This window comes from Salvelinus sp. IW2-2015, linkage group LG1 (genome assembly GCF_002910315.2).
Source record: "Salvelinus sp. IW2-2015 linkage group LG1, ASM291031v2, whole genome shotgun sequence".
NCBI classification, from domain to species: domain Eukaryota; kingdom Metazoa; phylum Chordata; class Actinopteri; order Salmoniformes; family Salmonidae; genus Salvelinus; species Salvelinus sp. IW2-2015.
The window spans coordinates 10885629-10898068 of record NC_036838.1 but is presented as its reverse complement, the minus strand read 5'-3'; the positions used below and the strand labels follow the sequence as shown (position 1 = coordinate 10898068).

At 44.3% G+C, this 12440-nt stretch overlaps 2 protein-coding genes across 2 annotated transcripts in view; one reads left to right on the top strand and one right to left on the bottom strand.

Moving 5' to 3' along the window:
• The first annotated feature begins 618 nt into the window (after positions 1-618).
• LOC111961060 (small ribosomal subunit protein bS1m-like) lies at positions 619-1354 on the top strand. The gene is given in 1 exon segment (XM_023983187.2): positions 619-1354. A coding segment is annotated over 1 exon segment (579 nt). The 5' UTR covers positions 619-650; the 3' UTR covers positions 1230-1354.
• Positions 1355-7292: 5938 nt separating this feature from the next.
• LOC111961003 (splicing regulator SDE2) overlaps positions 7293-12440 on the bottom strand; it is a 17545-nt gene continuing 12397 nt past the window's right edge. The window contains 6 exon segments of the mRNA XM_070443431.1: positions 7293-8342; positions 8650-9034; positions 9174-9279; positions 11269-11438; positions 11623-11734; positions 11941-12058. Coding sequence (XP_070299532.1) covers positions 8124-8342; positions 8650-9034; positions 9174-9279; positions 11269-11438; positions 11623-11734; positions 11941-12058 — 1110 coding nt within the window. The 3' untranslated portion in view covers positions 7293-8123.

Below are 12440 nucleotides of genomic sequence, written 5' to 3'. Positions count from 1 at the left end.
GCAAAGTTTGTTAAACAAGATAGCTAGCTAGTTATATTAAAAAAAAAACACAGCGCAGAATAGCATAGCAGAAAATACTATGTATGTTCAAATCCTGTTTGGCAAAGTTTGTTAAACTAGATAGCTAGCTAGCTCCCGCTAATACCGCGTTAGTTATCTAGCTACCAGTAGCTAGCTTGTTGGATGTGGAACCTATTAAGTAATATTTCAGTTTAATTGATAACACGACGTTTTGATACTAACCTTCTCTTTCGTAAAAGTATCAACTAGATCACGAACAGATGCTCCAATAGGAAAAGAAGCATTGCAAAAATGAAGAAGTGGACCAGAAAGAAACAACTCCATGATGTTGCCAAAGAGAGCACAGAAATGTAAGGATACTTTGTCGAGCTACTACCGGATATTTACGCTGACGTCAAAATGTTTTATGCTACGGAAGCCGGAGAGCTTTAAAAAAGAGAGGTTGTTATTTAACGTGACGATGTAGGGTTTTTTAAGGGCTTTGTTTTTTATACTAATTTTGGCACGACAAATGTGAGGAGTTTGTTATTTTTATACAGTACGAATTGGATTATTGTGGTATTCCTTCCTTTATAATTTAAATGTAACACAAGTAAACACCCATCGTCCTTTGCGGCAGACAAACCAACATGGCAGCTTTGTGCAAMGTCGTGTCAGGTCTGAGGACTGGCACATGTGTGTTTCCAAAACGAGCAATTTATATTTGCAAGTCGTTATACAGCACAGATAGCGGGGAGACATCGGAAGGAAAAGCGGTGGAAGAAACGCAAAAACCAGCAGCCGACAAGGTGAAAAGTGGCTTCGCTGCAGCATATGAACAACACACAGACCTTCAGCAGAGACAAAATCAGACAGGAACTACTGTCAGACTTGGGTCAACAAGAAATGAAAAATAATTTGCGTCATTGCTACGAAATTCTCCTCTCATGCAGATGGGACCAGCAAAGAACAAACTGGTAATCGGGAAGATCTTTCACATAATCAAAGACGATTCATACATTGACTTTGGTGCCAAGTATCATTGTGTATGTAAACGACCGACAGTGGATGGAGAGAAGTACTAGAGGGGGAGCAGGGTACGTCTGCGTCTTGAGGACCTCGAGCTCACATCTCGCTTCCTGGGTGCGAACACCGACACAACACTACTAGAAGCAGATGCCTTTCTTCTTGGACTGATCGAGAGCAAGGAAGCAAAAACCAAAGAGTAGAACAGCATTGACTCTGAACCATAGACTTGCCCCAGCAGAGGACAGCTTTTCTTGTTGATGTCACTATTCCCACATTATTGTCATTTGTATCTGAGGGCTTGAACAATAAATGTATCCAAATGTAATGTTTCATCTTGAGAAATCTGCTGCATCCATGTTCAATGGTCATTTAATTTACCCATTTATTCTGGAAGAGTCAAAAAATGCCTCATGCTTAGTAACAGTCATGTAACATCATAACCCGAAATATAAGGTTGTAGCTTTCAAACGTTTAATCAAGATCTCATGGACTGTTAGTCCTTGCATGTCTATGTATGCATATGAAAMTGGTTACATTTCTCCAGTCCCATCCTACCTCTCAGCAAACCAAGTGGTGGGGTAGCCCTTGATCATGACTCTTAAATTACATTACATTATACTATAAGTCATTGGACGAAGGTGTCTTCTGTAGGGGAGAGTTCTTTAAAGATCCCAGACGCTCGGTCTGAACATTAACATGCATCGCTTCAGGTACGGTTTTGGAAGCAAAAGGACCTTATCTTTCATATTAACGATAAATAATAAGTAACAAATGGTTACATTCATACACACCTTGTATGCATTAGAAATTATAACTATGCACTAACCATGTTAATCATCTTTAGAAAATGAATAACTCAAAAGTTATATGATAAGTCAGTTTTTTTTCAGTGACATTCTTCGCAGAATTAAAATGTGCAGTTCAGCATAACCCTCAAAGTTACTTTTTACCTTGTCACATTTTGAGGAGTCTCTTTCCTACATTTAGTGTTTTAGTTGAAAGTACCCTCACCAATTTTTAGACAAAAATTGCCATCTTGAGAAAAAGATGAGTTATATTTCTGTCTTTAACTGATGTAGTGTACTGTACTGAGGTATCCTAAAGACTAAGGCATCAGTACAATTTACAGTTCATTAGCAGCCTATAGCTCTACATACTTTCTATAATCCAAGATCCTGCGAAAGGTAGCAAAAAATACATAATGTCACAGAGTACGATATCATCTCTTATTACAGACTAGCATCTGAATTTGATGGTTAAACAAAAGAGAGGAAAACCTAAAAGGTTTGGAATGGAACTTTAAAAATACAGGCATTCTTTGCACAACAGTATGCCCTGAAAACATTGCCATTGTATAATGCGTGCAGTGATTTATATGCAGCGACTCCCTTAGTAAAGCATTTCATTTTCATCACGTGTAATTGACCAGGATAAATGCATTTGCCAAGTTATTGAGCAGAGGCAGCGAGGTATTTGTAGTGGTGATTAAAAAGRAGGGAGTAGAAGTTTCTTTGGGATTGTTTGAGATGATGCAAGCCTTAGTTGGGTGCACTGAGATGCTTTGGAGGCACTTTGAGTCTATGGTTGTCCTCTACTATGGGTGTGTATGTGTCCTCTTCTACAGCATACAAGATCACCATACACTTCAACCACACATGGTCATATACAGCCACTGTGAGAGACAAAGACAGAGTGGATAAGGTTACTTTTCCTTAGTGAATCAGTAATTAAAAGACACATAGCATTGAAATTCAAATGGTCTCACCTCTGTGATATTCATTTCAGCAGTTCCAGTGCCTTCTCTATCCAACTCCTGGAAGGCCTCTATGAAAATAAGGGGAAATATATATATTTAGAATTGTGCTTTAAGGAATACCTCTGGATTTTGACAATCTATAATTAAGGCCATGAACTTTTCTTGACCATCTTACCAATGACATCTTTAACCTGTAATTAGATTCAAGGCACCACTGCAGGCACCCCCCGCCCCTTCCCCCCAGTCTCACCAGTTAAATCTCACATTAGGGTCTAATTATTAACAACTTTAAAGTAGAAGTCTGGAGTTTGGACACAGCGAACAACACTGTTAACGAAACATCTCTGTCGAAGTATTTCCCTGCTTGCTGTTTTCAAATAAAAAATAACCATTGTTGAACCTTTTTTTTAATGTTGGGTAGCAGAAGTAATATAAATGACCCAGTTAAAGAAGACTGCATGGACAATTAACATGCATAGAAGCTTAAATAGAAGCTTAAAGGGATACTTTGGGATTTTGGCAATGAGGCCATTTATCTACGTCCCCAGAGTTGGATGAACTTGTGGATACCATTATTATGTCTCTGTGTCGGGTATGAAGGAAGGTAGAGGTAATTTCGCGAGCCAATACTAACTAGCGTTATCACAAAGACTAAGTCTATGGTTATTTGTTATCATGCCCATTGTCAAAATCCAGAGGTATTCCTTTAATGTGTGATTAGTAAAATATTAATGGAAATGATGAAGGTATGAAGATGTGATGAATGACTGTAAGCTTCAGAGGGCACTACATCAATGTCTTGGTGCTGGAGGACAGAACTATCAGTACAGACAGAAGTCAATAATTTTTCCTGGTCCTAGTTATGAAATGATAATGTGAATTCAATCACAAAATCACAGTCCAGAAATAATCACTGGCCTAGCCCTCACCCCCGGGGCTAACTTTGTTCTATATCGTGGAGCTCCGCCCCATAGTGGAGCTCTGCTTCTATTGGTTTACCCCGCCTAGGCAGCGAATAGCCTGAGAAAAAATTATGCACAAACATGCAGCCAATAGGAGTACAGGTGTCCATATATAAGAGGATGTTTCCCGTCATTCAGCCTCCCATTATCTTCAGCGACAGGACTGGACTGGACTGGACTGGACTGGACTGGACTGGACTGGACTGGACTGGACAGAAGAGAAGAGAAGAGAAGAGAAGAGAAGAGAAGAAGCCTATACAGTAGATAGAAGACTCAAGACGAACCCACCCACCGTCGACTTCCTGGTCTCGACGTCGTCCTTCATGAGCTCAGTTTTTCCACTCCCAAAAGCTCTTTTAAGAGCTCAGAGTCGCTGCTCCACAATGGCGGCTACGAACCAACACGATTTATGTTTCGTGTGTTTGGGTTCACAGCACGCTAGGGGCGGCCTCACAGACCCCCCGGAATGCCCTAGCTGCACCCTCCTTTCTTTAAAGGAGAGGGAACAGCGGTGGGAATTTTTTAGGGGAGATCTCCCAACCGAAACTGAAATGACCCCTCTCCCTAGGGTGAGCGCGGGAAATTTCACCTTCTTGGGCGAGGAAGAGACGGGCTCTGTATTCTCAGCAGCCCACTCTTACGCAACGGCTTCTCTGCGCTCTGATTTTACAGGGCTCATTGAGCGGGCCGCGAGCCGTCTAGACATTGCACTGCCCCCCATTCCCCCCAACCCGGAGGTGGATATGATGGTGGGCGGCCTTTACTCTAGACCGAGACGGGCGGCTGTGCTTTTAGCACCTGCCATGCCCTCACTGGCAAAATATGTGGAGGTTGCATGGGAGGCGCCTTTAATGGCCAGGGCGCCTGCGAAGGCGTACATCCCATTCACCAGAGTGGACGGAGAACGGCCTCAGGAGATCCCTAGGCTCGAGGACGCCCTGGCAGCGTACCTTGTCCCAGGTTCGAGCTCCTGGCCGTCGTCCAGGAAAGCCACATTACCTACGACTAAGGACAGACTCACAGCCCAGCTGGCAGGGAAGTCCTTCGCTCTAGGTGTTCAAGCTGTAGCAGCAGCTAATAATATTGCCCTCCTGGCCGCCTCTCTGTCCCGTCTCACCACGGGTAAGACTGGGTTGTCGGGAGAGGAGATAGAGGAAGCGTCGAAGATTTCCGGCGCCATCCTCCATCTCACTCAGGCGTCGGCTGTATGCGCGGGGACGTCCATGGCCACTTCGGTGGTCGTGGAACGACACCTCTGGCTGTCTATGACGGCTATGAAGAAGACCGACAAAGCCGCCCTGTTGAACGCCCCCATCTCTGACAGCGGCCTCTTTGGAGCCGCCGTCAAAGATGCGACGGTGCGTTTTGGCCTGCCAATGGCAGGAGGGTCTAGAGCGGCTTCAAACGAGTCTCCCTGCTCCATTAGACATGGGTCTAGAGCCAGACGGAGAGCCCGTCGAGCGGGTGCACCTGGAGCGGGCCCCGCCTCTCCGGCAGCACCAGAGAAAGCAGCTTCTCCACCAGCGAGAGAGGTCTTCATTTCGTCACCCTGGCGTCCTAGGGGCAGCCAGAAGAGACGGCGACCCTGACGGGACCAGGGGGGAAGAGCGCAGCACCCGGTGTGACAGCGCCCACTGTTATTGAGCCAATATGTCAGTTGTTAATAAAGAATATGTTCCATCTGACTTCGTCACAAGAGAACCTCTTTTCCATAACAAACTTGAGACCGTTAAGGTTCCTTCTTTCTTTATCTCTCTTCCTCTCACCACCCTGTGTCTAGCACAGCCCACCATGAGTGCGTAGCTGATTACACACAGGAGGACGTTGTGAGTGGGAATGACATGACCGCAGCAAAGCGGACGCTCTTGATGAGCCGCCATGCTATACCGCATAAAAGCCTTGTACCACACACTCTCAGGAGTAATGTGGTTAAAGGTTTAAAGAACAGCCCCATGTTGGGCCGATGACGCTATTGGGAGACGGCACACTAACACAGGCGGGCACCAGCTCAGACCCGTGCTGCGTTCATGGGCGTCTGGAACCACAGGTTACATGTATAACCCCCGTTTCTCACAGAACCCGCCAATAATTCCGACCCTACACCACACACTCTTAGGAACAATGTTTGAGGAACAGCTTGCGTACACAGCCCCATGTTGGGCCGATGACGTAATCGCTGTTGGGGGACGGAGCACCGGCTCAGGCAGGTGCCTCAGTCAGTGCATCTCAGACCCGTGTTGCGTTCACCGAAGGTTGGAACCACAACGTTTTATTTATTTATTTTACATTTTTTTACTAGGCAAGTCAATTATGAAAAAATTCTTATTTTCAATGAAGGCCTAGGAACAGTGGGTTAACTGCAGAACGACAGGGGCAGAACGACAGATTTTTACCTTGTCAGCTCGGGGATTCGATCTTGTAGTAACCTTTCGGTTACTAGTCCAACGCTCTAACCACTAGGCTACCTGCCGCCAAGGTTACCTGTGTAACCAAAATGTTGGCGCCCACGTTTCTCACAGGACGCGCCTACATTCCAGTGTTTACAGACGCTTGTCTGACTGGATGGGGGGGGACATGCCAGGCTCGGGCGGTCAGAGGTGTGTGGCCTCCCTCGGGACTCCCCATCAACCTCCTAGAGTTGGAGACAGATCTACTGTGTGGTATCCCAGGAGGTCTACCCCGGGGGATGGTAATAGAGGCGACGTTGGCTCCCTCTGCTGGGAATACGGGAGCTGGGCACCCCGACACGGACAGCTAAGTGGAGGTAATTAGAGGAAGGTGCCAACCAGCCGTGGAGGCTGAATAAAAGGAGCACGATGGCACACCGCGGGAGAGAAGGGAGAGAGACGGACAACAGTTAAGAGAGAGAAGGAAAACCGAGCAAAACATAAGTTATTTCTTTGATACATTTATTTTCTGTCTAAGTAAGGTCGTTTTTTTGGACTAAAGCCTCCCTGTCTGTGTCAATATCTGCACGCTCAACCCAACACCCCACGGTTTACCACAACTGGTTCAGACCCACTTCGTGCCTACATACATCGCCAAGGAGTCAGGTCTCCTGCACTCCACCGGCCGGCGGAGGAATTGTGGCTGTGGGCTCACGAGCACCTTCGCTCGTTGACAGCAGCACACATTCCAGTCTATCAGAACGTAGGAGCAGACCTCATGTCTCAAGGGGTCCCGGAGACAAGTGGCAGCTGCACCCCGACATTGTTCTCCAAATATGGGAACGGTTCGGGAGAGCCGAGGTGTACCTGTTCGCGTCACGTGTAAACACGCAACGTCCCCTTGGTTTTCCCTAAGACGCTAGGAAGAACCGCCACTATGGATAGACGCACCAACTGTGGCCAGATGTTCTCCTGTACGCATTTCCACCACTGTCCTGCATTCTCCCACTGCTAGCCTGCGTGAGAACAGGAGGGCTGTCAATCATATTGATAGCCCCGGATCGACCAGGGGCTCTGAGGTACACAGACAAGACTAAAATTTTGATTGCGCCATCATGGTCATAATATTGTTTATGGTTTAATTAAAAATAACTCACATTCATGTATTTTTGCTTAACACAATAAGTCCTTTTATTCAACCATATATCCAAATAAGGAACATATAAAACCACAGAAAAATAAAAAAGCAATTTCCAGAGTTATGAACCTACTTTTAAGCCAAAGAATTACTGTCCTAAAAAAATGTGGTTGTGAGAACAACCACTCGCTAACCAGGTTGCCATCCAACCTTTTTATGTGAGTAAAGTACGTTGGATAAAAAGAAGTCACAACAGTCCTGATGGAAACAGCAAATAGCGTCGGTAAACTTTCCAAATGTCAACAAAACACAGAATGCTAGACAAGGTGGGAACTTTGTGTTTCTGGAAAATTAATTACACGAGAAATGGCAGTGGAAACACCTTCATACTCTAAATGTTGATATAATAACCATCATAGCAAAGTAAACTTGGAGTCACGTGATGGTAACATCTCTAGTTGGAAAATGCGCATTTCGTTTTAGAATATTTGCATGAAAATCTGTGACCAATTGGATAAAAACCTAGCTACTGTGATAAAAAGACACTTAATTTAATTTGTGCCACTTCATCCAACATAAAGGGACAGTACAATGACCTAAGAAATGTAAAAAGTAAAATCTACTCTGTGTGTCTGAAATGCATTGAGAACAGGAGAATTCTGGGATATATCCAATAGCCTGTGACAATCTTTAAATTGTGTCCACTATTTGGGGCAAACAAAAATAACCACTCTTTAAATCTGGGGCTCATGGCATAGTCATATCTGTTACCTTAATTGTCYCCAAGTTATCAGGAGTCCAACTCAGCATAAGACTCATTATTATACGGTGCTGTAATAGAAACTAGGCAGTCATTGCTTCTTGCCCTTGCTGGGTTTGGCCAWTAGGGCAGGATCGATGTCCTCTGCAGAAAGCCCTACGGTGGAGAAAAGGCGAGCAGCGCGCTCGGACAGGGTTCCCCCACACTTCATCCCCCGTGCAATCAGTTCCGCCTTTAGCCTGTCCAACCCAAAAGTCTCCAACTCCTTGTCTGAGTGCACTGCCTGGAGGTCTAAGGGCCCATCTTCACACTGCATACCAGGGGAGAAACACACATGAGTTCATCTTTAAAAGTAACTGTTCATTACACTGTTCTATTTTGCATGACTGCAGTTGGTCTTGTTGCAAAGTTCTTTTCGTGGTGCATTGTGAGCCATTAAACATCTTTGGTRATCCCAACATCTCATTTGCATTATGGTCACAAGGAAAGCGGCTTAATTTCTGGGATGACCCAGAACAACGAAGGAGCAAGTATGYATAATGAAAATGTAAAACATTAAATAATGAACTAACAAGGCCCAAGAGGACAAATCTTGAGTGGAACATTAAGAAACTCACAGCGGCTTGGTTGACGCTACTCTGAGCTACGCTTAGATTGTCGGRCTTTGGGAATGTTTCWTCTGTGGGGACCACCTCCTTCTGCTCCCCACTACCACTGGTATCGAAAGCTGCTGCCTCTGCTTGAGAWTGTGTCTGCACCTCTGCTGGGCTCTCTTGAGAGCTGGGTCCTGAGATGGAGTTGCTGCTTGCGCTAGGAGCTTCCGGAGTTGCTGTTTGTTCCGCTCTGCTCAGAGACGCCGATGTGTGAGCTGACGTTGTTCCCTTTACAGGACAATCGGGTACKCCTGAACCGGAAGCAGATGTGGAGGGAGAGTTCCTGCTGTCGCTTGCATCATCGTCATCCTCGGAGCTGTCCAGGTCATCCAGGCCACCAACACCAGTCCTGTAATATCCAAAACATTTCACTATCACTTTTGTCCCCATGACATTTTTTTGGCATGTTTTTATTTAAGAGGCTGCAAAGATGATTATTAATTTATTTTTAACAAAAATGTTAAACCAGGATGACAAAGCTCATTCACCAAAAGCATTTCTTCTTGCTTTTCCCTTGGCCTTTGTTTGGAGGTGGCTTTTTGCGTTTCGGTGCCTCGTCTACTTTCACTAGTCCGCTGGAAGAGGCTTGCATTCCTAAAAAACAGACTGTTAGACTCACCCTTGAATTAGTTCTATGGAACAAACAGCCCTTTACATTGCAATCATTTTCCACAGCACAGATCATTAAGACATGTATATACAGCACCAGTCAAAAGTTCAGATACACCTACTCATTCAAGGGTTTTTCTTCATGGTAGAATAATAGTGAAGACATCACAACTATGAAATAACACATATGGAATTATGTAGTAACCTCCCCCCAAAAATATATATTTTATATTTGAGATTCTTCAAAATAGCCACCCTTGGCCTTGATGACAGCTTTGCAAACGCTTGGCATTCTCTCAACCAGCTTCACCTGGAATGTTTTTCCAACAATCTTGGAGTTCCCACATATGCTGAGCACTTGTTAGCTGCTTTTCCTTCACTCTGCGGTCCAATTCCTCCCAATTGGGTTGAGGTCAGGAGACTGTGGAGGCCAGCTCATCTGATGTAACACTCCATCACTCTCCTTCTTGGTCAAATAGCCCTTACGCAGCCTGGAGTTGTGTGTTGGGTCATTGTCCTGTTGAAAAACAAATTATATTCCCACTAAGCCCAAACCAGATGGGATGGCATATCGCTGTAGTAGCCATGCTGGTTAAGCGTGCCTTGAATTCTAAATAAATCACAGTGTCACCAGCAAAGCACCATCACACCTCCTCCATGCTTTACAGTGGGAAATACACATGCAGAGATCATCCGTTCCCCCACACCGCGTCTCACAAAGACACGTCCGTTGGAACCAAAAATCTCCAATTTGGACTCCAGACCAAAGGACAAATTTCCACAGGTCTAATGTCCATAGCTTGTGTTTCTTGGCCAAAGCAAGTTTCTTCTTCTTATTTGTGTTCTTTAGTAGCAGTTTCTTTGCAGCAATTTGACCACGAAGGCCTAATTCAGTCTCCTCTGAACAGTTGACGTTGAGATGAGTCTGTTACTTGAATTCTGTGAAGCATTTATTTAGGCTGCAATTTCTGAGGCTGGTAACTCTAATGAACTTATCCTCGGCAGCAGAGGTAACTCTGGGTCTTCCTTTCCTGTGGCGGTCCTCATGAAAGCCAGTTTCATCATAGCGCTGGATGGTTTTTGGCACTGCACTTGAAGAAACTTTCTATGTTCTTGAAATGTTCCGTATTGACTGACCTTCATGTCTTAAAAGTAATGATGGACTGTCGTTTCTCTTTGCTATTTGAGCTGTTCTTGACATTCATTTTAATTAGGCAAGTCAGTTAAGAAAAAAAATCTTATTTACAATGCCGGCCAAACCCAGGCGACGCTAGGCCAATAATGCCCAGCCCTATGGGACTCCCAATCACAGCCAGTTGTGAGAGCCCAGATTCGAACCAGAGTGTCTCTTGTGACGCCTCTAGCACTGAGATGCAGCGCCTTAGACCGGGAGCCAAAATATGGACTTGGTCTTTTACCAAATAGGGCTATCTTCTGTAAAGCACCCCCTACCTTGTCACAACAACTGATTGGCTCAAATGCATTAAGGAAAGAAATTCCACAAATGAACTTTTAACAAGGCACACCATAATTGAAATGCATTCCAGGTGACTACCTCATGAAGTTGGTTGACAGAATGCCAAGAGTGTGCAAAGCTGTCAAGGCAAAGGGTGGCTACTTTGAAGAATCTAACATCTAAAATATATTTTGATTTGTTTAACACTTTTTGGATTACTACATGATCACATATGTTATTTCATAGCTTTGATGTCTTCACTATTATACAATGTAGAAAATAGTAAAAAGAAAAGAAAAACCCTTGAATGACTAGGTGTTCTAAAACATGTGCCCGGTAGTGTATATATAAATATATCTCCATAAAAATTACACCAGGGGCTCTGCATTGTTTGGCCCTGTGCAGCTTCCGTGTGTCTCAGAGAGGTTGGGTGAAAAACAAACATTACCATTCTTACAAATGGACAATAATCATACTATTCTACCATTTCATTCTAAATAGCCATTTGAAATTTGTGCCTTTTAAAACCGAGTCCTCCAGGCGTTCTGAGAGGTCGTGGCACTGCTGCTCGTACTCTGGGTCTGTAAAGTGATGCTTGGGCTCGGCCAGCTTCCTCTGCAGTCTCTCCAGACGCCTTTGCTCTTTCTCTGCCTCGCGGTCTGCCTGCTTCTTAAGCCACTCTGCCATCCTGAAGACACACACACAATGTGACTATATTTTCATTTCCTATTTATTCATGCAATTTATCCATTCCATTGTACCAAAAGTGCAAACTGACAATCAAATCCACCAGGCGAGCTTCATCAAAAACACCTATTTAGAAAAATACTTCAAATACCAGATAAAACTGAGTCTGTGGGTGACCATCTTACTCTTTCTCATGGTTGACATCTCTTAGTCTCCTTCCGCTTAGGTCCCTGCAGGCTTCGCGGTTTGTGGTCTTCTCAATTTGTGCCCCAAGAGCCCTAAGCATTGACCCAAAGCCTGCCAGTTACAAATAATGGAACAGTTAGTTTTTCATATACTCACTTATTCAGAATAATGTAAGCAACATTTCACACCTGTCCACTAACTTTAGGCTTAACAGTAAATTATCATTTTCTTAAGTAGCTAGCTAAATAGAAGTTATAGTAATGAACCTGTTACTGTAAGTCTAAGGGACAAGCAGACTTTAATAACTACTTAGTTACCTCCTTTCCCTCCACAGAGACGAGGCTCCAGTCGATACACCGCTCCAGCCTGCAATTTCTCATCAAGCTCTGATAGTCGTCCATTATTCTTGACATAGAGATCCGATGACGGGATTCCCTGAAAAACTTTAGGGTCTACATCATTGAGATTATTTACACTGAGGGTTCCGATAGCTCACATCAAGACCTGCACAAGGTCAAGCGCTTGACAACAAATTAAGATGTAGTTCACTTGTAATTCTCAAATGTATTCACAAGCTGAAGGAGAGAACGCAGTTGTTACAAAGATAGTTATTTTCCGAAGGAGAAAGTCTTTGAGAAAAAAAATTGGAAGCTGTATTCGTAACGTTTGAATCGATTTCCTGGCCTATGCACATTTGGATCGGTTTGGAGTCCTGAAGACCAACCCACTCATATCTTAAACATTGGACCGGGTAATGTTATTGTTAATCATTACGTCCCTACTAGCTAGCTACTTGCCTAACGTTCTTCTAAGTCGT